The sequence below is a fragment of the Schistocerca gregaria genome, chromosome X (genome assembly GCF_023897955.1).
Source record: "Schistocerca gregaria isolate iqSchGreg1 chromosome X, iqSchGreg1.2, whole genome shotgun sequence".
NCBI classification, from domain to species: Eukaryota; Metazoa; Arthropoda; class Insecta; order Orthoptera; family Acrididae; genus Schistocerca; species Schistocerca gregaria.
The window spans coordinates 816,018,060-816,045,495 of record NC_064931.1 but is presented as its reverse complement, the minus strand read 5'-3'; the positions used below and the strand labels follow the sequence as shown (position 1 = coordinate 816,045,495).

General features: G+C 37.0%; 1 protein-coding gene across 1 annotated transcript in view; it reads left to right on the top strand.

The window, feature by feature from the left end:
- LOC126298335 (dynein axonemal heavy chain 5) overlaps positions 1-27,436 on the top strand; it is a gene marked incomplete at its 5' end in the record, with an annotated part of 791,472 nt that overhangs the window by 660,144 nt on the left and 103,892 nt on the right. The window contains 4 exons of the mRNA XM_049989632.1: positions 7,644-7,897; positions 14,568-14,758; positions 14,830-14,951; positions 23,365-23,533. Of these exons, the coding sequence (XP_049845589.1) occupies positions 7,644-7,897; positions 14,568-14,758; positions 14,830-14,951; positions 23,365-23,533 (736 nt within the window). The remainder of the gene's footprint in view (positions 1-7,643; positions 7,898-14,567; positions 14,759-14,829; positions 14,952-23,364; positions 23,534-27,436) is intronic.

The window sequence follows — 27,436 nt, the reverse complement described above, 5'->3', positions numbered from 1 at the left end:
AAAATGTAACAATTAGAAATGTTTACTTTTTATATATGTATTAATTTTTTTTATAAACGAAGAAGTTCTCAAGAAAAAACCATGAAAATTACATATTATAAATCTTGAAATACAGAGAAAACAATTGATTATTTTATATTAAGAAATATATAAAAAAGTGTTATAGCACTATATATAGAAGATGTATAAATAAATGTCATGGAAAAAATTACAATAAAAATCGAATTTCTTGTGTGTGTGGAAAAAGTGTTGCTAAATATTATTTCAAAGAACATTTATGACTAAATACAAGTGAAGAACATACAAAAATACATCTAAAAAGATTAATTAAAGTTGTAACTGAAGAAACAACTACATAGTAAAAGAAATGTTACAGTTGTCACAAGACAGAAAATTAAAACTGATTTATATAAAACCTTCACGAAGATAAACATAATAATAAATGTACTTTAAAATATATAAGCTTAAGAAAGAGAAAACAACTTTGAACTTGATGATAAATTTTCTAATAAATAATAATAATTTTTTGATTAACTAAATCAATCATTAAAATTAATTCTTCAAAAACTAATTTATTGTTAAACAAATTGATTTTCAAATTAAATTCTTTATATTTTTCAATATTATTAAGTAAACTTTAAACACTAATTGTTAACTAAATAATAAACAAATTCTATTTGTGATTAATTACATACTAAATAATAATGCTTATACATCTATTACATAATTATCGTTATCTTAGAAAATATTTTTTTACAGAACCAATAATTTTTTTAATAAATAAAGAGCGAAATGGAAAGATATATTGGTGCTCAACTAGAACAATTCACTGTTGATATACTTCATGAAATTTGAAAACTAAATAATTAACATGGATATTCAGATTATTGTAAAGCTGATTTAATTAAAATTTTTATTAAACATTATAGAAATATTGTTAAAAATAATACGTCTCAAGTAAGTGGAAATAATACAAATATTGTTAAAATAATAAAAATCTGAAGTAAGTGAAAATTATAAACATTTAATAACTGAAGTAACTAAAGTAACTGAAGTAAAGTAACTTAACAAGTAAGTGAAAATCCAACAAATTCAATTAAAAATAATAATATATCTAAAGTGAGTCAAAGTTTTTGAAAAAATTTATCGGCTTCTGATATTTATGATGTTTTTCTAACATTAAACATAAACCATTAAAAGCAATATTTTCCTCTTCTACAAACATATTAGTAATACTGAAACCAAGTGCTAAAAAATAATTAAAGATTATTTATTTGCAAAAAAATTGAAAATAGATTACAAATTATAAATTTTGGAAATACAATAGATGTACCTGATCCTAATCATTTCCTAACTGCATTAAAAACAAATATAATTGAAATGGTTAAAGCCTATTTAAAAGTACATAATGGTTTAAAGATAAATTTTAATTTATATTGTGAATATAATCTAGAAACATAAAAAATTAATGAAAAATTCAAGTTTTGATCAACAAACACGATACTATACCATTTTAACGGAAAAACATTTTAGTGAAAAATTTAAACATGGTAAAAAACATATTTTAGAGTAAATTTCTAATTTTCAAGCACAAGGATCAGGATGGACATGAAATAGAATTATAGGAATAAAACTAGCAATTAATAATATATTCCACTTAAAGGAACGACTTAAATTGTTTTACCTAAATAAAAAACAAAAAAGGTTCTATTAATGTAAAAAATAATGATCCGAAATGTTTTCTATGGCCTATAAATTCAGCTTCGTTTCCTGTAGATAGAGATGCTGAAAGAATCACGAAATATAAAAAGGTTGGTCTTAATCTTGAAAAAAAACTTGAAAATTTTAATTTCCTGTATTAGTTCATCATATTCCAAAAATTGAAAATATAATTCAAGCATGTATTAATGTTTATTCATTAGATTATAAAGATGTGAAAATATCAATTGTATCCAGTAAAAATTACAAATACTAAAAAGGAAATACATTTGAATCAACTTATTTCAAAAACCATAATAATTCACGTTTTCGTTACTAAAAAATTTATCTACACTTCTATCAAGTCAAATTAATAGCCATGAAAAAGTAAAATTTGTTTCTGATTTATTTTACTACATTATAATTGTAAAGGAAATATAGATAATCATACACTAAAATGTTTACTCTAAAAACCATTAAAAGTTGAAATGCTGTGTGAAGGAGAATAAGTTTATTTCAAAAATTATCAATAAACACAAATAGGTTCCATTCGTTATTCATGCTGATGTTCAAAGTTTATTTTTAAAAATGGAAAATCATGAAACAAATCCTGAAAAACCATATACAATGAAATATCAACATGAACAAAGTGGATTTTGTTATTATATTAAATATATAAATGGAAATCAAAAATATCCTGTTGCCCATAGAAGAACAAACTGTCATAAAAAATTTGTTAGATGTATGAAACAAGTTGAAGAAATTTGAAAAATTTATTTTGAAATTGAAGGAAAGAAACCACTTACACCTAAAGAAGTTAAATACCTAAAAGTTCTAAATTTTGAACATTGTATAAAAGTATTTATATAAAACCTAATGAAAACGTTCGTCATCATGATCATGTAACTGCAAAATATATTCCTCCATTATTAAATAATTGAAATTTAAAATTAAAATGTGATTTTGTACTTATTTAGTTATATAGTTAACCTGGTTATGAATCTAATCTTTTTGTAAATGGGATTTGATTATCATAATAAAAAATAGAATTAATGCCAACCAATTAAAGTAAATACATTAGTTTTGGTAAACATACAGAAATATTAAAATTTAGATTTATTGATACAATTAGAACTACTGCTTAATCCTGTGATAAACAGTCAACAAATTTAAACAAAAATGAACTACAAAATATTAAAAAGTTTTTTCTCTAAAATTATTTAACTTATTAATTAGAAAAAGTGTTTAATCATATGATTATAGTAATTCTTGGAAAAAATTGAAAAAACAATTTTCAAAAAAACTAAAATTTTACAGGTAATTAAATGAGTGTAATATACCTGATGAAGATTATAGATATGTAAAATCGATTTGGGAGTAATTCAGTACAAAAATTCTTGGTGAATATCATGATGTCTTATAACTGATGTGATATTGTTAAGATATGTTTTTGAAAATATTATACAAACATGTATACAAACATATAATCTATATTCTTCTTGGTATTTTACAGCTGCAGGTTTATGTCAGGATGTAATGTTAAAACACTGAACAGAAAATTGAATTATTATATGACTATGATAGACTTTTAATGTTTAAAACAGGAATAAGAGGAGGAATTTAAAAAGGTTGTAAATAATATCGGAAAGCAAATAATAAATATTTTTAAAAATTCTAATACTAAAGAAATATCAAATTATATAATTTATCTAATTGCAAATAATTTATAAGGTTATGCTATGTATCAATATTTACCATATGATGGTTTCAATAAGACGAATGAAATATTTATAATTTTACAAACATAAATATAATTTCAAACAATTGTGATAATGGATATATTATGACGAAGATTTAGAATTTCCAAAAGAACTGCATGATTTACATAAAGATTTACCATTAGCACCTGAATAAAAATTTGTTCCAGGTACAAATGAAAGTATATTATAAATACTTTAAATGAAAAATATAATTTTGTAGTACATTATAGACATCTTAATCTATTTTTATATTCAGGAATGCAACTTACAAACATACATAAAGTTTTAAAATTTACATAAACTAATTGGTTTAATAAATATATACATTTAAAAACGCAGTTAAGAATAAAGGCTAACAATAATTTTGAAAAAGATTTGTATAATTTAATAAAAAATTGTTATTTGGAAGAACAATGTAGAGTATAAGAAATTTAACAAGATACAGAATAATGTTCATATAGTAAAGTTTGTGATATACTTGTAGCTTAAATAAACTCTAAATTTTGAACTATATTTAATTAAAATCTTGCTATTATTAATATGAATAAAACTAAAATAACACTGGTAAACCTATTTATGTGGAATTAAGTATGCTTGATTTATCTAATGAATTAATGCATTAATTCCACTATAGAGTTATCAAAACTATATTTCGAGAAAAAATTAATTATGTTATCATTATACAGATAGCCATATTTACAATATTCAAATGGATGACTTTTATGAAGATATAACATTATTGACTGATTAGTTTGATCCAAGTCATTGTCCAACTGATAATATATATAATATTTAAAAAAATTGTTGGAATGTAAAAGTAATTGAAGAACTTTTAACAATAAAGTATAATACAGAACATTTAATTTGATTCAATGTGAAAAAACGTATTTGAAATAATAAAAGGTATTTATTGCAAAATAAAATAGACATATTACCATATGGTTTTTATTAGTATTTACAAATGTAATAAAGTTATTTCTATGTAAAATAAATAAAATTTTTTCATATAAGAATTTTCTATATAATGGAATCTTTCTACAAAGGTCAAATATAATTTTACAAAAGTCAAATAAAGCACAAAGCTTATTATGCACAAAAACTACAAACATTGAATAAATTAAACAATGAAATAATAAAATAAAAGATAATAGAATTAAAATGAAAGATAAAATAATTCAATCAAAAGATGAGAAAATTGAACTGAAAGGTTAGAAAATTCCATTAAACGATGAAATAATTCAATTAAGCGATTAAATAATTGAAGCACAAGAGGCTAACATTCGAAATTTGATGGAAAGAATTATACTGATTTAAATAACTGAATCATATTTAAACTACATAGTAAACTAACTCTTTTAAAAAGATAATTCTTTAATAAATGATTAATTGTTAAACTTAGTAGTAAATTATTTCTTTACAAAATTACTTTATCTTTATTTATCCAACTTTTATATCAATTATCAAAACCTAATCAGTTCACATAAACTACATTGTCTTTCTTTTTTCAACTTTTTCAACTAATTATAGATCTCGATATTTTGCCTTCTATAGTTCTTCATATTAAAAATCCCTTTTAGAAATTTTAATTTAAATGTAATTAAATTCGAATAAATTACATCTTGAATTTCAAATACTTCATTTGACTAGCTGTATAACTTCATCTGTTACTGACAAAATAAGTTTAGAAGGACATATTCTTAATAAAGGTAAAATAAGTAGTAAAACAAATGAAGTACTTTATCCATTATCATTACTTGGTGGATTTTTTAAAGATTATAAAGAAATTATGTTTGAGGGAAACTTGACAGTAAGTTTTAGATGTAGTTCACCTTCTGGAGATGTAATTTTATGTTGGTTTGATAAAAATGATGCTGGTCTTGAAATAAAAGACACTCTTCTTAAAGAAAGTACAATTATTATAGAATCTATGGAAATTCGTGTACCAGTTGATAAATATGAACCAAATTATGAACTTGAACAACGTGAAATTATTTTAAAAATCCTAAAATTCCTATTTCCTTTTATGAACTTCAAACAGAAGAAATTAATTGATTATCTGGTAAAAGTGGTTTAGAATTAGATGTAACAAATTACCATAATATTATAGAATTTGATATGCCATATTTGGTTATTTTGTTTTTCAAACAAATCGAAAAAATAATCAATTAGTTGATTCATCATTATTTTATCATGTTAAACTACAGCATATATACTTAAAAAAAGTTAAATTAATGTTTTTCCTCAAGAAATGTGGAATATTAATCCACCAAATAATTTTCTAAAAGCATGTGATGCATTTTTAGATTTTAAAATCATTACTTTACTAAAACCAGGTATTCATATTAATCTATTTAGTTTTATAACTAATTATCCAATTTATGTAATCAATATCACATGTAGAAAAAATGTTTTAACTACACAAAAACAAATATGAAACTTTGTGTAATTTTTAATGATACAATTCCAAATGATACACTTACTTATATAATTATGTATCGAAAAGTGAATCTTACGTATGATGCACAACATAGATTACTCACTGAAATTTTTTAATTATTAATTTTCTTTCTATATAAACGAATGAAAAACTTTAAAAAATTACAGAAGTGTTAACTTCATACTTATATACATTTCTGAAACATTTTTAGAAAGATATAAAATAATAAAAACTGAAATTTTTAAAATAATTTACTTTTGTTATCTAATATATTTTAATTAATTTACTTATTTTCGCAGTGTGATTTATTAAAAATTAACTTACTTTAATTATTTAATAGATGATTTTGTGCTACAATCACATAGTAAATTAATTAATGAAGTTAGGAATCAAGTGTTTATTGTATTTAGTTGTTTTATTGTAAGAAATAGGTAATTTAGTTAACATTATAAAAACCGGTTGATTTAATTAAATATACTGAATTTTTAAAAAATCAGTTAAATTACTTAGAAAATGTAAAATTGCATTAGTGCGCCAAAACTGGAAAAATATATCTACTCCATTATTCAGTCTCTAGAGGACCAGCTACAACATTTCTAAGCCAGCTTGCCCCCGGAGTGGATACAACAACTTTATAACACCCTTCCCAACCGAATATGTGCACGCATCCAGGCCAGAGAGGGTACAACCTCATACTGATCACTGAAACAACATCACATATGCTCTCACTCCATAAAGTTCCATTCCGTTTGCAGTGTGTAAGTATTGTATCCTGTTAAATTGTTGCATCTAGATTTTGCGTTTCCTCTGTCGACTTTTCTGAGCATGTCCTCATCCAGTTCATACAAGCCTATTTTTGACCTTCGATCAAATAGTGTGTTATCCATCAGCAACAGATATTTTTCGCAGCTAAATTTTCATGCAAAATCAAACCGACACACCTGTATCTTACTGTGTCATCCTCTTCAGTCATGCTTCACACAACACTGATACTTTTTGGTCGACCAGACAGAAGTTTCCCCTCTGCAAAATTCTGCAAAATAATTGTAAATCCTCCTTTCTGAAGGTGACTGATTATCAAATTGCAAACGAAACGATTCAAGTCACTATTGTTAAGATTTTCCTTCACAAAAATAAAAGTCAAAGAATGAATACTTTATTGTATTTCATTTTTTCACATCCCTGTTAATTTAAACTCTCTGAGTGAAAGATCCACTCAACCAGTTTGTGTGATAAGTTTGTATTACCAGTAACAAATGACACATTTTAAAACACTATAGGCCGCATCACGAACGATGGCGCTTCATACTGACCGACGCTCCGACGGGGATTGTATTGTTGCCGATTCTAAGCGACAGCTGAAGAACGCGCATACACACGTTTTGCGTTTGAAGAAAGCATGTATCCTATGAAGTATGTCTCTCGCTTACTTATGTAGAATTTGACGCTTAGCACCGCCATCAGCGATAACAGCTCGCAACAGCTGGAATAAAAATTCACTTGATAACTTGCTACGCTCACCTTTAATGCTCGCACTGACTACCACAGTCCGCTCAGAACACTACTGAACGCGGCTGTCGGAGAATGCGTGACGTAGATGCGCAGAACACGTCTAAACTAGACCGCCAATGTCCGTGACTCCAACTATAGTAACCCCACATCTAACTAGGTTTTTTTTTTTAGATCTCTCTTAAGCATGCTGGTTGAGTAGGAGCTCGGTCGCACCTGAAAGTGAAATCTGATTGCAGGGCTCTCTGGTGGACGACGAAGCGCTGATACGGGTTCTGCAAGAAACGAAGACGACGGCTGAGCAGGTGAACCAGAAGCTGAAGGTGGCGGCGCACACAGAGCGCAAGATCACGGTGGCACGCGAGGAGTTTCGAGCCGTGGCGGCACGCGGCTCCATCCTCTACTTCCTCATCGTCGAGATGAGCAACGTCAACGTCATGTACCAGAACTCCCTCAAGCAGTTCCTCACCATTTTCGATAATTCCATAACAAAGTAGGTCCACCAGATCACATTATAGATGAGACAGACCGTTTTGTATATCTGAGAATTCCTGGTCTTGTTGTAGTATTTGGGTGAGACTTAAACTTACCAGCTTTACAGTGGGAGACTTAAATCATTATGACGATTATTAGTTACAGGGAATTGACTGAAATGGTTCTAAATGCAAAAATTACGTGGAGCAGTTAATCAGAGGATCGACTTGTGATGGTAACCTCTTAGACTTTGTTAGAAACAGACTCGAACTTTTAAACTCAGCATAGAGAAAGGGATCTATGAACATAACGACGTTGTACTATCATATTTCTGCTTAGTAATCGTAACATGAAACAGATTTCAGATTACCTGAACAGTCAACAATATACAACTGTGTCTGAGACTGAATGTATACGGCCAAAGTTCAAGAGTATTGTACCATACACCTTTGACAGGTTCGTGCGGAGCAAAGTCGTGAGGGATGGAAAAAACGCGTCGCGAGCTATGTTAGAAAGCCACTCCGGAAACAAAATAAAAAAGAACGTAGCTAAAATTAGCGTAATGCGAGACATGCGTGAGCGTTATAGGATTTTTTTTTTTACGTGCATGTTTGAAAAAATACACTGTTGACGATTCAAAGCTGTACGAAATATTTTCGAAATTAATTCGCTGACTCCGTATTCCATAACAGAAGCTGTGTTAGGTATAGACCTACTACCCAACAGTGACGTATGAAACTTTCTGTGCCGAACTGGGACTCGAACCCTGATTTCCCGCTTATAGCGAGCGGTCCCCTTAACCACTGCGGCTATCCATCCGTGCTCCCCGGATCGACGACTATCCATGCGTGCTCCCCGGATCGACTAAAGTTCCGTAAGTCGCACTGCCTTATATCGTAGTCCACAAAATTCAACACTTAATCCTCGTAGAATTACCTATATTCCCAAAACAGGGAGGATGAGACAACAATCAATCGAGAACACTTTTGTTATCGTCGTGTTCCAGCCAAGGGCCGGCCGATGTGACCGAGTGGTTCTAGGCGCTTCAGTCTGGAACCTCGCGAGCGCTACGGTCACAGGTTCGAATCCTGCCTCGGGCAAGGATGTGTGTGATGTTCTTAGGTTAGTTAGGTTTAAGTAGTTCTAAGTTCTAGGGGACTGGTGACCTCAGATGTTAAGTCCCATAGTGCTCAGAGCCATTTGAACCAGCCAAGGCTTGTAATACTTACAAGCATGTCTGAAAGAATTTCAAAAATATTTCCTAAAGCTTTCGATCATCAACAGTGTCTGTTCTTTCAGACATGCCTGTAAGTATTAGAAGCCTAAGCGGCCACACGACGACTCATTCCTCTTTGTCTCATTCTTCCTGTTGAGAGGATCCAAGTAATGTTGAGACCATTAGGTGGTTAATTTGGTGAACTACGATATAAGGACTTTGATAGTGTGATACATGGAAGATGGGAACGGCCTGGGAGCGTGAGCATTTGGCCGAAGCGGTTAAGGCGACCAGTCGCGATAAGGGGGAAATCTGGGTTCGATTCCCGGACCGGCACAAATTTTCAAGTCACTTACCAGTCTGACAAAAACTTCAAAAGTTTTGATCTTATATTAAATCAGTAAACGGATCAAAGCCGCCTATACAGCCATTCACTGGGCATTATAGCATGAAAACGGAAGACTACAGGGGTAAGGCCTAAATACTAAATTACGCTTTCAAAAATTCTTATACTAACGGAGATCGTACTGACATTCTTCCTTGATATTGTCACAGAATGCTCTTTGTTTGCTATGGAGCTAAGGTGGAAGCTAAGGTGTTATCCTATCCCATGTTAGAAACTGGATTTCTTAAGAAACATTTTCTTCAGAATCTGGCGAGGAACGTGGCGGCATAATAATTAATGTCTGAGAGGCAATACGTAAGGCTACAAGGTTTTATGTATATTGGATTATGTATAAACCGATAGAAAATTTTGGTAAATTAAGCTAATGCTGTCTCGATCACTCGTCTTGTAAGGTAGTCATCGTTAGATGCGGAAGAGGTTTTTTTCTTTGGGAGGGCTGCAGGTAACGTAGCGTTTATACTCAAGTTGGCACGGTATCCTTCGAACAGATGTCGTTATTGTAACAGTAAAGCAGATAGATGTCTTACAAGGTCTCCAGTGTAGATGTAGAGAAACAAATCTTCCTAGTATTGGATTTCAGATCAACGCTTGGTAGGCCTGAGAACTCTGCACAGTGGAAAGGATGATAAGTTCGTTACTTACGACATTCAGTACCTTTTCACTTTATTACGCAACCGTCAACAATGCCAACCTCTGTTGGAGGTGTATAACGGTATTCAGGGAAATCAAATGGCACGTGTTATGTCTAAAGACAGAATTTATGATTGAAAAATGAGCCATTTAAAACACAGCTACAAATTTCGTATGAAGATGTAGCCACAGATAGAGAAGTCTGGAACGAGGAATGGTAGGAGCCATCCAAAAGTAGAGGAATCGTGAAGGCACAAATCAACCTATAAATCAACATCTTTCTGTGCGAGCTCTGATTTCTCTTATTTTACCATGATGATCTTTTCTCTCCATGTAGGTGGGCGTAACAGACTATTTTCGCAATTGGAGGAGAGAGTTGAAAATTGCAATTACGCGAGAACGAAACGGAAAACGCCTTTTTTAAATTATTTCTGTCCCAATTCCTTGGCACTCCCCCACGTATTTCGAGCTCTCTTCCTTGAACTTTTCCGATGTCCTCCGTCAGTCCCAGATAATTTGGTTCCCACACCACACTGCAGTACTCTTGAAGAGGGCGGAGAAGCGTGGTGTAAGCAGTCTCTTTAGTAGACCTGTTGCACTTTCTAAGTGTTCTGCTAATCTACATCTACATGACTACTCTGCAATTCACATTTAAGTGCTTGGCAGAGGGTTCATCGAACCACAATCATACTATCTCTCTACTATTCCACTCGCGAACAGCGAGCGGGAAAAACGAACACCTAAACCTTTCTGTTCGAGCTCTGATTTCTCTTATTTTATTTTGATGATCATTCCTACCTATGTAGGTTGGGCTCAATAAAATATTTTCGCATTCGGAAGAGAAAGTTGGTGACTGAAATTTCGTAAAAAGCTCTCGCCGCGACGAAAAACGTCTATGCTGTAATGACTTCCATCCCAACTCGTGTATCATATCTGCCACACTCTCTCCCCTATAACGCGATAATACAAAACGAGCTGCCCTTCTTTGCACCCTCTCGATGTCCTCTGTCAATCCCACCTGGTAAGGATCCCACACCGCGCAGCAATATTCTAACAGAGGACGAACGAGTGTAGTGTAAGCTGTCTCTTTAGTGGACTTGTTGCATCTTCTAAGTGTCCTGCCAATGAAACGCAACCTTTGGCTCGCCTTCCCGACAATATTATCTATGTGGTCCTTCCAACTGAAGTTGTTCGTAATTTTAACACCCAGGTACTTAGTTGAATTGACAGCCTTGAGAATTGTACTATTTATCGAGTAATCAAATTCCAACGGATTTCTTTTGGAACTCATGTGGATCATCTCACACTTTTCGTTATTTAGCGTCAACTGCCACCTGACACACCATACAGCAATCTTTTCTAAATCGCTTTGCAGCTGATACTGGTCTTCGGATGACCTTACTAGACGGTAAATTACAGCATCATCTGCGAACAACCTAAGAGAACTGCTCAGATTGTCACCCAGGTCATTTATATAGATCAGGAACAGTAGAGGTCCCAGGACGCTTCCCTGGGGAACACCTGATATCACTTCAGTTTTACTCGATAATTCGCAGGTTTTGATTTGCTTTGCCCAAAACATTTTCTATGTGATCTTTCCAATTTAAGTTATTCGTAATTGTAATCCCAAAGTATTTAGTTGAATTAACAGCCTTTAGGTTTGTGTGATTTATCGTGTAACTGAAATTTAGCGGACTTCTTTTAGTACCGTACTCATGTGGATTTCATGATTTAGAGTCAATTGCCACTTTTCACACGATACAAATCTTGCCTACATCATTTTGCAATTGGTTTTGACCATCTGATAGCTACAATACAGTAAATGACAGCATCATTTGCAACAATCTGGGAGGGCTGTTCAGATTGTCTCATATGTCATTTATGTACGCCAGGAACTACAGAGGGCCTATAACACTCCCTTGGCGAACGTCAGAAATTATTTCCGTTTTGCTAGCTGACTTTCTGTCAATTACCACAAACCATGTCCTTTCTGGGAGGAAATCACGAATCCAGTCACACAACTGAGACGATACTCCATTGGCGCGCAATTTCATTAGAAGACGCTTGTGAGGAATGATGTGAAAGGCCTTCCGGAAATCTAGAAATATGGAATCAATTTCAGACCCCTTGTCGATAACACTCACTATTTCGTAATAATAAAAAGCTCGTCGTGTCTCACAAGAATGATATTTTCTGAATTAGTACTGACTGTCAATATATTTTCTGAATCAGTGCTGATTATTTGTCAATGAATCGTTTGCTTCCTGGTAATTCATAATTTTCGAACACAGCATATGTTCCAAACTCTACTGTAATTCGACATTGGTGATATGGGTCGGTAATTCAGCGGATTACCCTTTTTGTGTACCATGGGGGATCAGTACCGTGGCATTTTGATTTATATGGTACATATCTCTCAATTGCCGTCAATACTATTTCTTTAAATTTAAACCACATCTGGTCTGTGCTAACATAGATCGAATGGAGTCGAAAGCGTCTTTTAGAAAGAAGAGAATTTTTATCTGCCTTTATTTTAAATAGATGTACTCTGCGTTTATTTATCGTGGGTTTGGAAGTTACAGTATTGAATCTCTCTACAACAGCGTTTTGGTCACGAATCCCTGTATGCGTCATGATACTCCCTATTTGCTCAGGATTATTTGTTGTTAATAGGTCAAGTCTGTTCCCGCAACCATTTATACGGCGAGTGGGCTCCTGAATCAATTGTTCAAAGTAATTTTCTAAGAAAGCATTCAGTACAATTTCGGACAACGTTTTATGCCTTCCGCCGACTTTAAAAATGTGTTTTTTCCAAAATAATCTAGCGTACATTGTAATCACGTAAAGTCTTATGTTACACTTTACGGACAGTTGATCTTGCAATTCGCGTGATACACGATGAATTGACATCAGTGGGCTGTGTTGAACTGCAGCTTACAATCTCTCAACGGGTGCTTGAAATATAGGGAAACGTCCACATCGAGGAATTAACACTGCCTTTTTCTTTAAAGTTTTATGGTTGTTTGTGCCGGTGGTGCCCTCCAATACTGGCGACAATAATTCAGCAGTACCATTGTCACAGATTTTAACTCTGCATTACAAATGACAGATCTCTTAGTCTGCAGCCATTTTTATGCACTCAAAATCAAGTCCGCAACAATGGACAAAGGAAAAAAAACTTTCACAGATGATAAAGATTTTAAAACAAATCACGTTTCTCTATCTGCAATAGTTTCCAAGTGTTGATGTCTTTAAATGTTAGCAGAACTTCATAGGCACCTTGAACTTTCAGACGTTTGACGTTAGTGGTTAATGCTGATGACCGATCGCTGATCTTGTAGTCAGATGAAATCAGGTCTTTTACTTTAATTGCGTGAGTTACGGTATATTTATATATGTTGAGAGTTACCTGACAGTTTTTGGATTAAGCGCTGATCATCTTCGAGTACTGCATCATTTACTAACAATTTTCTAAGGTCGTGACCTCCCAGTACATGACTATATTGTCTGCAAACAGCTTCAGAGACCACGTCGTACATATTGTGAAATGTAACAGGCCTGTCACAGCTGTTTAAAATGCCCCCACACTACTTTTGCTTCTGACCATGTGTCTCCAATAAGAACGACGCACTGGGTTCTGTTCTCATCAAATATATCATTCGCTGCCTCGTTTCGCTGGCATGACAATTGAACACAGTGAGTTTCAGGACCACCGTCGTTCCCCTGAGCTTTACTCACGGCTACTTTAAGAAAAATGTGCATCATATCTGGCTACATGACTGCCAACGTGCCAATATTCTGACGAGGAGAATATCGGTCATACCTTCTCTGGGTAAGTTGTGTACTGCGAGACCAAGCCAAACTGGTGGGTGCCTGCCTACTTTAAAAACATCGTCAACACCAGAGAAATCCATAGAGGTACATTGGTTCTTATTCATCTGTTTAACCAACTCGGACTTCCGTCTTTGATGTTAAGTTGCTATCGAAGCGAACGCGAATAGATAACATCTGCATTATTCCCACAGTACCTTTCTAGGATTTCATTGAAGTGCGTTACGCAATCGCATATGACATGTAAGGCATCAGAATGTAGAGAAAGATTGACATCAACAATTTAAATGTTATTTTTCCCCTGAACTTTTTGGGGTCGTGAGTAAATTTCTTTTGCCCCCTGACTATTTTTTCACTTCGTTCATGCTCTCTTTGCTTCAGCTGATACCTGTTTTCCCCATACATTTTCCTTCCTCCTAGTCGTACTAAGATTTTCTCACGTACTATCTAAAGCACCTCATAGCATGTACCACTGGATTTTAACACTTCATCGACGCCCTCACACTAATTCTCACATCTGTCACTCATCTCAACTCTTCTCTTAAAGTCCTCTATATCGTATCCACAATGTGCTAGGTTTTTACTTGCCGTGATTGTGAAATGCAGGTCCAGCAAGAGCTCCGTGACGGAGGAGCGCATAAACAACATCCTAGCGTACCTGACGCACGAAGTGTGGGTATTCACGCTGCGCAGCCTGTACGAGAAGCACAAGCCGCTCTTCACCCTCATGCTGGCCATGAAGATAGACTGCCACAAGGGGACCATCTCGCACGACGAATTCAACGCCTTTATCAAAGGTCGCATCTCGTTCTAACACGCTAACGCTGATGGTGGGAAACAGCGGGTACATTGTGGTTTCTTCCCACAGGTGGTGCATCGCTTGACCTGAATGCTGTGGCGCCCAAGCCGTTCCGCTGGATCTTGGACATAACATGGCTGAACTTGGTGGAAATAAGCAATTTACCAGCATTTTCTGACATCCTTACTTTGGTAAGCAACTGCCTGTTCTTTACGTAAACGAAAAAGTTATAGGTTTGAATTCGCTTCTAGTACAAGTGTGTAAAGGCAAGTGTTCAGGTAAGTGTTCGCCGTCTCTGTGGCCGAGCGGTTCTAGGCGCTTCAGTACAGAACCGCGCTGCTCCCACGGTCGCAGGTTCGAATCCTGCCTCGAGCATGGATGTGTGTGATGTCCTTAGGTAAGTTAGGTTTAAATAGTTCTAAGTCTAGGGAACTGATGACCTCAGATGTTCAAGTCCCATAGTGCTTAGAGCCATTTGAACCATTCGATAAGTGTTCAAACTGAGTGCATTTAGCGCTAATCAATAACAACTGATCTAGATGTATGGTTTATGTATCTAGAAGTTGCGTAGCTACTTTTAATTCTTACCATCAAAATTTTACAATAATAGACAATCTCCATCGCAACACACCATCAATACTACCATATTAATCAACTGTAATGGCTCAAAATCTCATAAAATAACGCCTAATACTGAGTAATAAAATTATGCACCGTTTCTGTGGAGGAGCTGCTCATTTGAAGGAGCGAATGAATACAATACACGTTACTAGCTGACAGTATCAATGAGTACACCACTTTTCACTATAAATTTTATTTTAGTCAATACTCACAAAATTTTGTGGCTATACCAGTTTCGACTTTACTGTTACTATCAATAGCCCTTCAAAGATAAGATACAATATGCATGTACACACTCTGATGAAAAGTATCTTGACACCTATTAATGGAAATTAATGTAAGATATGTCTGTCTTCCGCTTTTATGACAACTTGAACTCCGCTGCAAATGCTTTCAATAAGGTGCCTAAATGTCTGTGGAGGCAGTCCATTCTTCCTCAAGAGCTGACGTCAGGGAAGGTATTGATGTTGGGTGTAGGGGGTCTGGAGCAAAACCGACATTCTGAATCAGCTCAAAGGTGTTCCATTGGGTCCAGTTTGGCACTCTGGGCAAGGCAGTCCACTTTAGACGTGACAGCTATTTGCTGTCTCACCGACCATGCTTATTTATTAACTCTAACGTTACGTAAAAGGACAAAAATTATGGTGGAACAATTCTAAATATGTGCACTGTTTTAATTTGCAGTTGATTAGTGCAAACCTCATCTTGGTCCGACATTTGGATCAATAGATTTTTGAATTTCAATTGAGTAAACGCATTAGAATTCGCTAGAGTGGGTGCTGGCTAGTTCAACCATTGTAGCGTGGGTACTACCAGCACCTGGTGAAAATGCAAGTCATCCATGGTAGATCCAGAGCGAAGTATTTCTAGTGTACTGGAGTCTTGGTGCAGGAATACTCCACTGATAACTAAAAGTAAGAAGCATTTTTCGCGGGCAGACACTCCTTAGCAAACAGTGATTGGACTCGTCTCGAGCCCTGAAGGGTGTCAAAGCAAAATGTACTCTATAACAAAATGTAGTCCACTTAGAAAAATTAATTTTTCTGTATGTATACCGTCGCAAAGTTATTTCAGGCAGTGTTACTAGAGAGTTCGCATGGGAGTAACAAGGGTGTAGCATAATAATTTATAACATTTTAGCTGACTATATATATATATATATATATATATATATATATAGGGTGAGTCACCTAACGTTACCGCTGTATACATTTCGTGTAGTGTAATTGTTTAATACAAACCATACAAAAATGCATGGAAATATGTTTTTTAACACAAACCTACGTTTTTTTAAATGCAACCACGTAAGTTTTGTTATCAGTGCCTTTTGTTGCATTGTAAAATGTTAATTACATCCGGAGATATTGTAACCTAAAGTTGACGCTTGAAACCTCCGACGTTCAGTTGCGTGTTGTAGCAAACACGGGCCACGGTCGGCGAGCAGCATCTGCAGGGACATGTTTACGATGACGACCGTGTTTACGGGTGTGGCTGTAGTGCACTGTTGTGGTTTGGTATAGCTGTCGCAGTGTCCGCATGTAGCGCTTGCTGCTATTGTTATTCTGCATTCGTCTCCGCACACAGACCAACTAGTACACCGTGTTACCAGACGTCTGTGATAGTGTAGTGTTGTAGGAATTGTGACCATGGTGTATTCGAACTCTGAAAAGGCGGAGATGATACTCATCTATGGCGAGTGTCGACGAAATGCAGCTGAAGCCTGCAGGGTGTATGCAGAACGGTACCCGGAGAGAGAGCATCCAACGTGCAGCACATTGCAAAACATCTACCGCCAACTGTATGCAACAGGTATGGTCGTAGCACGCAAACGGGTCCGTAACAGACCCGTCACAGGAGAAGCGGGTGCAGTTGGTGTGTTAGCTGCTGTTGCTATGAACCCACACATGAGTACACGGGACATTGCGAGAGCCGGTGGACTGAGTCAAAGTAGTGTCATGCGCATACTGCATCGTCACCGCTTTCACCCGTTTCATGTGTCGCTACATCAGCAATTACATGGTGATGACTTTAATCATCGAGTGCAATTCTGTCAATGGACATTAACAGAGAATGCGTTGCAGTTCTACCTGTTTACCGATGAAGCGGGTTTCACAAACCACAGGGCAGTGAATCTACGGAACATTCATTACTGGTCCGTGGACAATCCTCGCTGGCTCAGACAGGTAGAGCGACAGCGACCGTGGACTGTAAATGTATGGTGCGGAATCATTGGCGACCACCTCATTGGTCCTCACTTCATTGCAGGGGCCCAAACAGCTGCAACATACATCGCGTTTCTACAGAATGATCTGTCAACGTAGCTCGAAAATGTCCCACTGGAAACGCGTCGACGTATGTGGTATAAGCATGATGATGCACCTGCACATTCCGCAATTAACACTAGGCTGACCCTTTACAGGATGTTCGACGGGCGTTTCATAGGACGTGGAGGACGCATAAATTGGCCAGCCCGTTCTCCTGATCTTACACCTCTGGACTTCTTTCTCTGGGGTACGTTAAAGGAGAATGTGTACCGTGATGTGCCTACAACCCCAGAGGATATGAAACAACGTATTGTGGCAGCCTGCGGCGACATAACACCAGATGTACTGCGGCGTGTACGACATTCATTACGCCAGAGATTGCAAGTGTGTGCAGCAAATGATGGCCACCCCATTGAAGATATATTGGCCTGACATGCCGGGACACACTCTATTCCACTCCGTAATTGAAAACGGAAACCGCGTGTGCACGTGTACCTCGCTCCTCATGGTAATGCACATGTGCGTCAGTGAAAAAGACCAATAAAAAGGTGTTAGCATGGGGACGTAATGTGCTATTCCAGTCTCTTCTGTACCTAAGGTCCATCACCGTTCCCTTTGGATCCCTACGTAATTCGGTGCTCTCCGATACACACGATCGAACAGCGAAGGAGTGGTACTCAAGCGTCAACTTTAGGTTATAATCTCTCCTGATGTACTTAACATTTTACAATGCAACAAACGGCCCTGATTACGTATTTGTTTATATGTTCAGATGTGCTAACAAAACTAACGTGTTTCCATTTAAAAAAACGTAGATTTGTGTTAAAAAACATACTTCCGTGCATTTTTGTATGGTTTGTATTAACCAATTACACTAGCCCCTCTCCTCACGTTCGGTCTGTGGAATCGATTCGTCAGTATTTGATGTGGTTTACGAAATATATCAAGCGGTAACATATTACGTGCCTTAGTGTAAAGCGCATTCAGAACTATCCGGACGTTTCTTTTGCAAAGTCCCGTATAGTGGGCCGGCCAGAGTGGCCGAGCGGTTCCACGCGCTATAGTCCGGAACACATACATGCTGGTCGCTGAGCGAAAAGGACGTGAGTTATTTCAGAAGGAACAGCTTGCACGCAATAATGTTGTTGATTAGAAATTGTCAAAACTGAAAAAGAAATTATAATGTTGTCTCAAGGTGTAGTATAACATTCGCTTGTTACCTTATTGGATGCTGCCTTTATAAGTAGCCATAAATTTAATTATTTTTATCTGCAGGGTAATCTGCACCCGAAGTTGTTCATACAAGAATTTATGGATGTGCTGCCGGCATTTTGATCAGTGCAGGAGCAAATTTATTTTGTAGTGGGAAATTTGAAAGGGAATTCAGTTTGCTGGGTGAACGAAATTTCAAATAACTGTACAAATTTAAAAGAGTAAATTTCTGAAGGAGTATTGGTTTTCATACGTTGAGAGGAAATTGTTGGTTGATTTCTGGAGGCGAGGAAGGTATCAGTACAATCACAGAACAATGAACAGTTTTTATGAGCACTGGTGGAAATGGCTTATTATGTTGATGCGGAATTTCTGCAGAGTTGCTAGCGGCGGGTACTGAGTGTGTGTTGTTGGTCTAAATTTATAAGGAGTTGACTACAGTGCTGGGAGACAATTATAAAAATTACATAAAGTTACTCGAAAAGATGGAACGTTTACATGACCATGGTGGTAGAAATAACAAAACACAACCAAGACAAGATGTCGGTAGGCTTGTGCGTATGATATGTGGCTGATGGGCTGATGAAACTAACTTAATACGGAATGTAAAGGAAGCCATTGCTAGGGTGCATAACATGGCAGTCCCCCACACATCTCACAAACTGTTAAACTAAATATTTGTCAGCACGGGATCAGATAGAGACAAGGGGTGTGAGATCCCAAACTTTATGGTAAATCTGGCAGTAGGAAACACTTCCAAAAATGGTGGTGCCCTTAGTAAAAGCAAAGGGCAAATATGTAGGTCCTTTGGAAGTTCAGTATGCGGAAGAACTGGATGCAGGGAAGAGATGAGATCAATTTATGTACCAAGGCTTAGAGTAGAGAGAGAGGGATATTCTGATAAAACAAGCAACAAGCTGATTGAGCAGCAAAAGCAGATCGGGGATGAGATAGTGGCTAGAATCAATAGGATGAATATGTTGTCAGAGAAACAAAAAAGAAGCATTAGAGGAATTGTGCGGTATTCTCTGGTTCTCCAGGAATCATGAAAGAGTTTGCGTGTAGGTTACTATACAGTTGCATCAAAAGTTTAGAGCAAAGATTTTTCCAGTGTTATTTGCACAAAGGGAAGCGACACAGAAAGGGTTGAACCGGTTATGCCACATCTTTTGTTATCAGAGAAACACAGCCTGGCAGAACTTTATTCTGCCTTTCAAGAGATCAGTAACAACCTTTGGTTTTGCGCCATCTGAATTAATATTTGGTATAATGTCTATGAATATCATTGGTGAGGAAGTCACTTTCCAGGAAGGCAAGTACTAACTCGGGATGAGATACAGAAATTGGGAAAGGTGCGAAATCGCAAAAACCAAAGGAGGAAAAGAAAGGCTTGACTGTAAGGATAAGCCTACCGTATTCCAATCTGAAGACTTGGTGCTACTAAAAACGAACAATTGACTGAGGTGTCCCAGGAAATTAAGAATTAGTTGTTAGTTTACCATGATCCTTACCTAGCAGACAGTTCTTTCCATACCAGTGCCTTGCATTTAGTGTACCCCAAATCCAAATGATTTTTGGTTTAAAAATGTGCTAGACTTAAAGAGGAATGTTCAGTAAAGGAAGGAAGGAAAAGTGTAGGAAATTTCTTTGTCTTTGGGAAGCTTCACAATTGGGTGACTGCATGCACTCGAGCTTTGTAGAGCAGTTGTACTTTTCCTTGTTATACTCTTCCTTATTATATTATTTTCCTATTATAGGGTTTCCCGATATTTAATTTCTGAATCTTTTTATTGGAGGCATAGTTATTTAGTTAGTTTCATTTTCTATGGATCATTAGGATGACGAACTGTAATGATGCGGAATGAGTCATCTTATATTCAAGTAAAAAATTAATTTTTAAATATGTCTGCGTGCTGGTCATTTACAAGAGTTCTTTTTGTGTATACAGATCTGCACTTTGCTGTCAATTGGACAATTTGTATCACTGGGTAACAGAGCAAAATATTTTCTTGCGGCGATGTGATAAAGACCAACTTAATGTGGAGAAAAGACCGCCGGCTGGTGTGGCCGTGCGGTTCTAAGTGCTTCAGTCTGGGACCGCGTAACCGCTACGGACGCAGGTTCGAATCCTGCCTCCGGCATGGATGTGTGTGATGTCCTTAGGTTAGTTAGGTATAAGTAGTTCTACGCTCTAGGGGACTGATGACCATAGATGTTAAGTCCCATATTGCTCAGAGCCATTTGAACCATTTTTGAGAAAAGACCGTCATCATTGTTCCTTTTGAACTACAGTGGATTATTTAGAGCAAACGTCATGAGGGAATAAGTGTACTGTGAAGCATGTGTTAGAATGTCCAACTACTTAAACACATGTCTTACTAGATGGTCACTGGGTGAGCACTGCATATTATTCACAAAGCACATTTTTGAGCAATGAAGACTTCATTACTTAAAGACGATATACCCCAGAACATTATTCCATATGACACTACTGAATGAAAATATGCTAAATATGTCAGCTTACTGATTTGTCTCTCCCCATGATTTGCAATGATTTGAAGTACACGTATACCACTTGAGGGTGTAGTCACGACTGGAAAATGGTGTGGGCCTGTAATTAACATACAGTAATCACTGGGCTCAAATGGTGAGAATTACCCTAGAGCTTTTTCAGAGGAGAAGAGAAAATGCTGAGCTAATGAAACTAAGCCATTTGGCCTCTGCTGTTGTCGGCTGCTCTGAAAAGAAGAGAGAGTTTTTGGTCGACGTTCCAAAACGCTCAGGCGATCCAGCGGCGTGATTTGATTGTCAGAGCGGCTTTGCTGATGAAGGTAGGCCTACTCTCGCGTGGATCGGTCAATTATTGTTGTATCAGTGGAAATGAGACAGGCGGAAAAATGGTTTCTTGGTAAAATTAAAATAATATAAATTTATTGCGTTTTTTCTGCTCAAGGTATCTACATCTTGTGAATATAAGTACCACCGAAAGTAATGGATCCCAAAAACAAGTGCCAGAAGGTCCTTTTCTGTGGTGCTGTAGTTTTGCTCAGCTTCATCCAGCTGGTGTGATGCGTGACCAATTGGTTCTTCTGTATTGTATTTGAATCAAAATGCAGCAGACAGTGATGTTGCTAGCATCACACGACAAAAGAAAAGGTAGTGCAAAATCGGGATAAGCCAAAACATGTGAACTTGTAAAAATTTCTTTCACTTTTAACATAGTACTCTCGCGGTCCACTGTCCTAACAAAAGGAGATCCCTTCTTTAGCAGTTTAGTGAGAGGTTTCATAGTGACTGCAAAGTCGACAATAGCTTATTAACCAGAGAAATGTTTCCAATTCTATGACGTTCCTTGGTGCTGGAAAATCGTTACCTGCATCTATCAATCGTTAGCCTGGTCTTATACAATCTGCCGAAATTATGTGGCATAGGTAGTGCACTTGTGATTTCTAAAATCTAATTTCAAAAATAAATTTGCATCACTAACACGAATTAGTACGTTCTCCAGTCGCTTTGCATGTTTTCTTATCATACTTGGAAAGACAATTATGTCATCCTGGTATACTAGGCATATGGTCAGCTTTAAACATCGTAAAGGTAAAACAGCAAGAAGTTGAAATGTGGCAGTGGCGTTTTGGAGGCCAAATGGCACCCTTAGTTATTCGTAATGCCCAGAGGGCCACAGAAAGCTGTCTTCCCCAATGTTTCGTAGCTACAGGAATTTGATAGTAGTCAGAGCACATATGTAAGGTTTTGAGGAATTCGCATTTGCCAAGGTGATCCAAAGCGTAACCAATCCTAAGATGTGGATAACTATCAAGCCTTTTCTCCATTACTGATTACCATGAAGTGATCTGCAGTACTTCTCTCCAAGTGATGTGGCGCAGTAGTCAACGGACTGGATTCGTATTCCGAAGGTGTCGCATCAAATTCTCGTCCAGCGATATTTTAGTTTTATGTTTTCTTTTTCACTCCGTCTCTTAAGACGAACACCACGAGGGTTCTTTCCCTCTCTATGCTTTCCAATACCAACTTGCGCTCGTCTTTAAGGGCCTCATAGTTGACTGAAAGTTAAACACAAATCTTCCACTCTTCCTCAAACATTTCTCCACGGAATCTCAGAAAGACACTGCACATCAACCATCCACTGGAATATCCTAAATTGGGTCTTCCTCGGCCACATGAAGAACTGTGTAGTAACCAAAAATCTCGTACAATATTCATAATGCGTACAAAATTTACCGTACATAACAGGATATTTGTTACGTGCATGTAATCATCTGTGCCAATAAATCAGTAAAAGAAAGTGATTACAGTACTTTGAAAATAAAGACGCAGTTCTCTCTTATTTCCTCATCGCCTTACTATTGCAGAATACATGGTATTCTTAATACGTTGTCACAGTGGGCCATGCATATGTAATAAGAATAAGTATGCCAAATACTGCTACTAAGCCCGAGAATGACATTTCTAGTACTAAATTACAGCGTCGTTGTTCTGTTTGCAGATAGAAGAAAACGAACGTGAATGGCGTGTGTGGTACGAGAAAGAGAAGCCAGAGGAGGAGGATATACCCTGCGGCTACCAACGAAGTCTGGACGTCTTCCGGAAGCTCCTGCTAATACGCTCCTGGAGCCCAGATCGCACGCTCTCTCAGGCTCGCAAATACGTCATGGGCAAGTATTTTCCATCTTACATAACTTTTTATGTAATTATGTGTATAACTTCCTGACACAGTGAAACCATCTGCGAGACTGGGATACAATCCCAGACAGCTGTCTTTCCCTGGCAAATACATTAACGTCGTGTGCTTTACGTATTCATATCTCCGACATACTTTTCAGACTCCGCAGAGAGTCTTCTGCATACCTTGCGTGACTAGCACCCGTGAGAGAAAGGTCATATCCTGTAAGTTGTGTCCTGAATGAATTTCTCACTCCGCAATGGCGTGCACACCACTCTGGAACTATTTGCTAGACTAAAACTGTGGGCAGAACTGGAATTACGTTGCAGAACAATGCTCTCACCAATGGTGCTATCCAAGCAAGCGTTATCGATGACTAACGTATCTGTTATGTGTATCTGTTGTGTTTTTTAAACTTATAGGAAAATGCTATGAACTTATTTCACCAACCTAATACAAGCATTTCATAGACATCTTAACAATTTGCCTTTGCTATCTGGCATGGCCCCCCATGAACCATGGACCTTGCTGTTGGTGGGGAGGCTTGCGTGCCTCAGCGATACAGATGGCCGTACCGTAGGTGCAACCACAACGGAGGGGTATCTGTTGAGAGGCCAGACAAACGTGTGGTTCCTGAAGAGGGGCAGCAGCCTTTTCAGTAGTTGCAGGGGCAACAGTCTGGATGATTGACTGATCTGGCCTTGCAATATTAACCAAAACGGCCTTGCTGTGCTGGTACTGCGAACGGCTGAAAGCAAGGGGAAACTACAGCCGTAATTTTTCCCGAGGACATGCAGCTTTACTGTATGATTAAATGATGATGGCATCCTCTTGGGTAAAATATTCCGGAGGTAAAATAGTCCCCCATTCGGATCTCCGGGCGGGGACTACTCAGGAGGATGTCGTTACCAGGAGAAAGAAAACTGGCGTTCTACGGATCGGAGCGTGGAATATCAGATCCCTTAATCGGGCAGGTAGGTTAGAAAATTTAAAAAGGGAAATGGGTAGGTTAAAGTTAGATATAGTGGGAATTAGTGAAGTTCGGTGGCAGGAGGAACAAGACTTCTGGTCAGGTGATTACAGGGTTATAAACACAAAATCAAATAGGGGTAATGCAGGAGTAGGTTTAATAATGAATAGGAAAATAGGAATGCGGGTAAGCTACTACAAACAGCATAGTGAACGCATTATTGTGGCCAAGATAGATACGAAGCCCACACCTACTACAGTAGTACAAGTTTATATGCCAACTAGCTCTGCAGATGACGAAGAAATTGAAGAAATGTACGATGAAATAAAAGAAATTATTCAGATAGTGAAGGGAGACGAAAATTTAATAGTAATGGGTGACTGGAATTCGAGTGTAGGAAAAGGGAGAGAAGGAAACATAGTAGGTGAATATGGATTGGGGCTAAGAAATGAAAGAGGAAGCCGCCTAGTAGAATTTTGTACAGAGCACAACTTAGTCATAGGTAACACTTGGTTTAAGAATCATGAAAGAAGGTTGTATACGTGGAAGAACCCTGGAGATACTAAAAGGTATCAGATAGATTATATAATGGTAAGACAGAGATTTAGGAACCAGGTTTTAAGTTGTAAGACATTTCCAGGGGCAGATGTGGACTCTGACCACAATCTATTGGTTATGACCTGTAGATTAAAACTGAAGAAACTGCAAAAATGTGGAAAATTAAGGAGATGGGACCTGGATAAACTGAAAGAACCAGAGGTTGTACAGAGTTTCAGGGAGAGCATAAGGGAACAATTGACAGGAATAGGGGAAAGAAATACAGTAGAAGAAGAATGGGTAGCTCTGAGGGATGAAGTAGTGAAGGCAGCAGAGGATAAAGTAGGTAAAAAGACGAGGGCTGCTAGAAATCCTTGGGTAACAGAAGAAATATTGAATTTAATTGATGAAAGGAGAAAATATAAAAATGCAGTAAATGAAGCAGGCAAAAAGGAATACAAACGTCTCAAAAATGAGATCGACAGGAAGTGCAGAATGGCTAAACAGGGATGGCTAGAGGACAAATGTAAGGATGTAGAAGCTTATCTCACTAGGGGTAAGATAGATACTGCCTACAGGAAAATTAAAGAGACCTTTGGAGAGAAGAGAACCACGTGTATGAATATCAAGAGCTCAGATGGCAACCCAGTTCTAAGCAAAGAAGGGAAGGCAGAAAGGTGGAAGGAGTATATAGAAGGTTTATACAAGGGTGATGTACTTGAGGACAATATTATGGAAATGGAAGAGGATGTAGATGAAGACGAAATGGGTGATACGATACTGCGTGAAGAGTATGACAGAGCACTGAAAGACCTGAGTCGAAACAAGGCCCCCGGAGTAGACAACATTCCATTAGAACTACTGATGGCCTTGGGAGAGCCAGTCATGACAAAACTCTACCAGCTGGTGAGCAAGATGTATGAGACAGGCGAAATACCCTCAGACTTCAAGAAGAATATAATAATTCCAATCCCAAAGAAAGCAGGTGTTGACAGATGTGAAAACTACCGAACTATCAGTTTAATAAGTCACAGCTGCAAAATACTAACGCGAATTCTTTACAGACGAATGGAAAAACTGGTAGATGCGGACCTCGGGGAGGATCAGTTTGGATTCCGTCGAAATGTTGGAACACGTGAGGCAATACTGACCTTACGACTTATCTTAGAAGAAAGATTAAGAAAAGGCAAACCTACGTTTCTAGCATTTGTAGACTTAGAGAAAGCTTTTGACAATGTTGACTGGAATACTCTTTTTCAAATTCTAAAGGTGGCAGGGGTAAAATACAGGGAGCGAAAGGCTATTTACAATTTGTACAGAAACCAGATGGCAGTCATAAGAGTCGAGGGGCATGAAAGGGAAGCAGTGGTTGGGAAAGGAGTGAGACAGGGTTGTAGCCTCTCCCCGATGTTATTCAATCTGTATATTGAGCAAGCAGTAAAGGAAACATAAGAAAAATTTGGAGTAGGTATTAAAATTCATGGAGACGAAGTAAAAACTTTGAGGTTCGCCGATGACATTGTAATTCTGTCAGACACGGCAAAGGACTTGGAAGAGCAGTTGAACGGAATGGACAGTGTCTTGAAAGGAGGATACAAGATGAACATCAACAAAAGCAAAACGAGGATAATGGAATGTAGTCCAATTAAATCGGGTGATGCTGAGGGAATTAGATTAGGAAATGAGACACTTAAAGTAGTAAAGGAGTTTTGCTATTTAGGAAGTAAAATAACTGATGATGGTCGAAGTAGAGAGGATATAAAATGTAGACTGGCAATGGCAAGGAAAGCGTTTCTGAAGAAGAGAAATTTGTTAACATCGAATATAGATTTAAGTGTCAGGAAGTCATTTCTGAAAATATTTGTTTGGAGTGTAGCCATGTATGGAAGTGAAACATGGACGATAACTAGTTTGGACAAGAAGAGAATAGAAGCTTTCGAAATGTGGTGCTACAGAAGAATACTGAAGATAAGGTGGATAGATCACGTAACTAATGAGGAGGTATTGGATAGGATTGGGGAGAAGAGAAGTTTGTGGCACAACTTGACTAGAAGAAGGGATCGGTTGGTAGGACATGTTTTGAGGCATCAAGGGATCACAAATTTAGCATTGGAGGGCAGTGTGGAGGGTAAAAATCGTAGAGGGAGACCGAGAGATGAGTACACTAAGCAGATTCAGAAGGATGTAGGTTGCAGTAGGTACTGGGAAATGAAGAAGCTTGCACAGGATAGAGTAGCATGGAGAGCTGCATCAAACCAGTCTCAGGACTGAAGACAACAACAACAACATCTGGCATGAACTGACACGCGCTTTTGGTAGATAATATGTTAGTACATTTTAGTTCACGCGAAATAATGTGCGTAATAAGACATCAAGGAATTATTATTT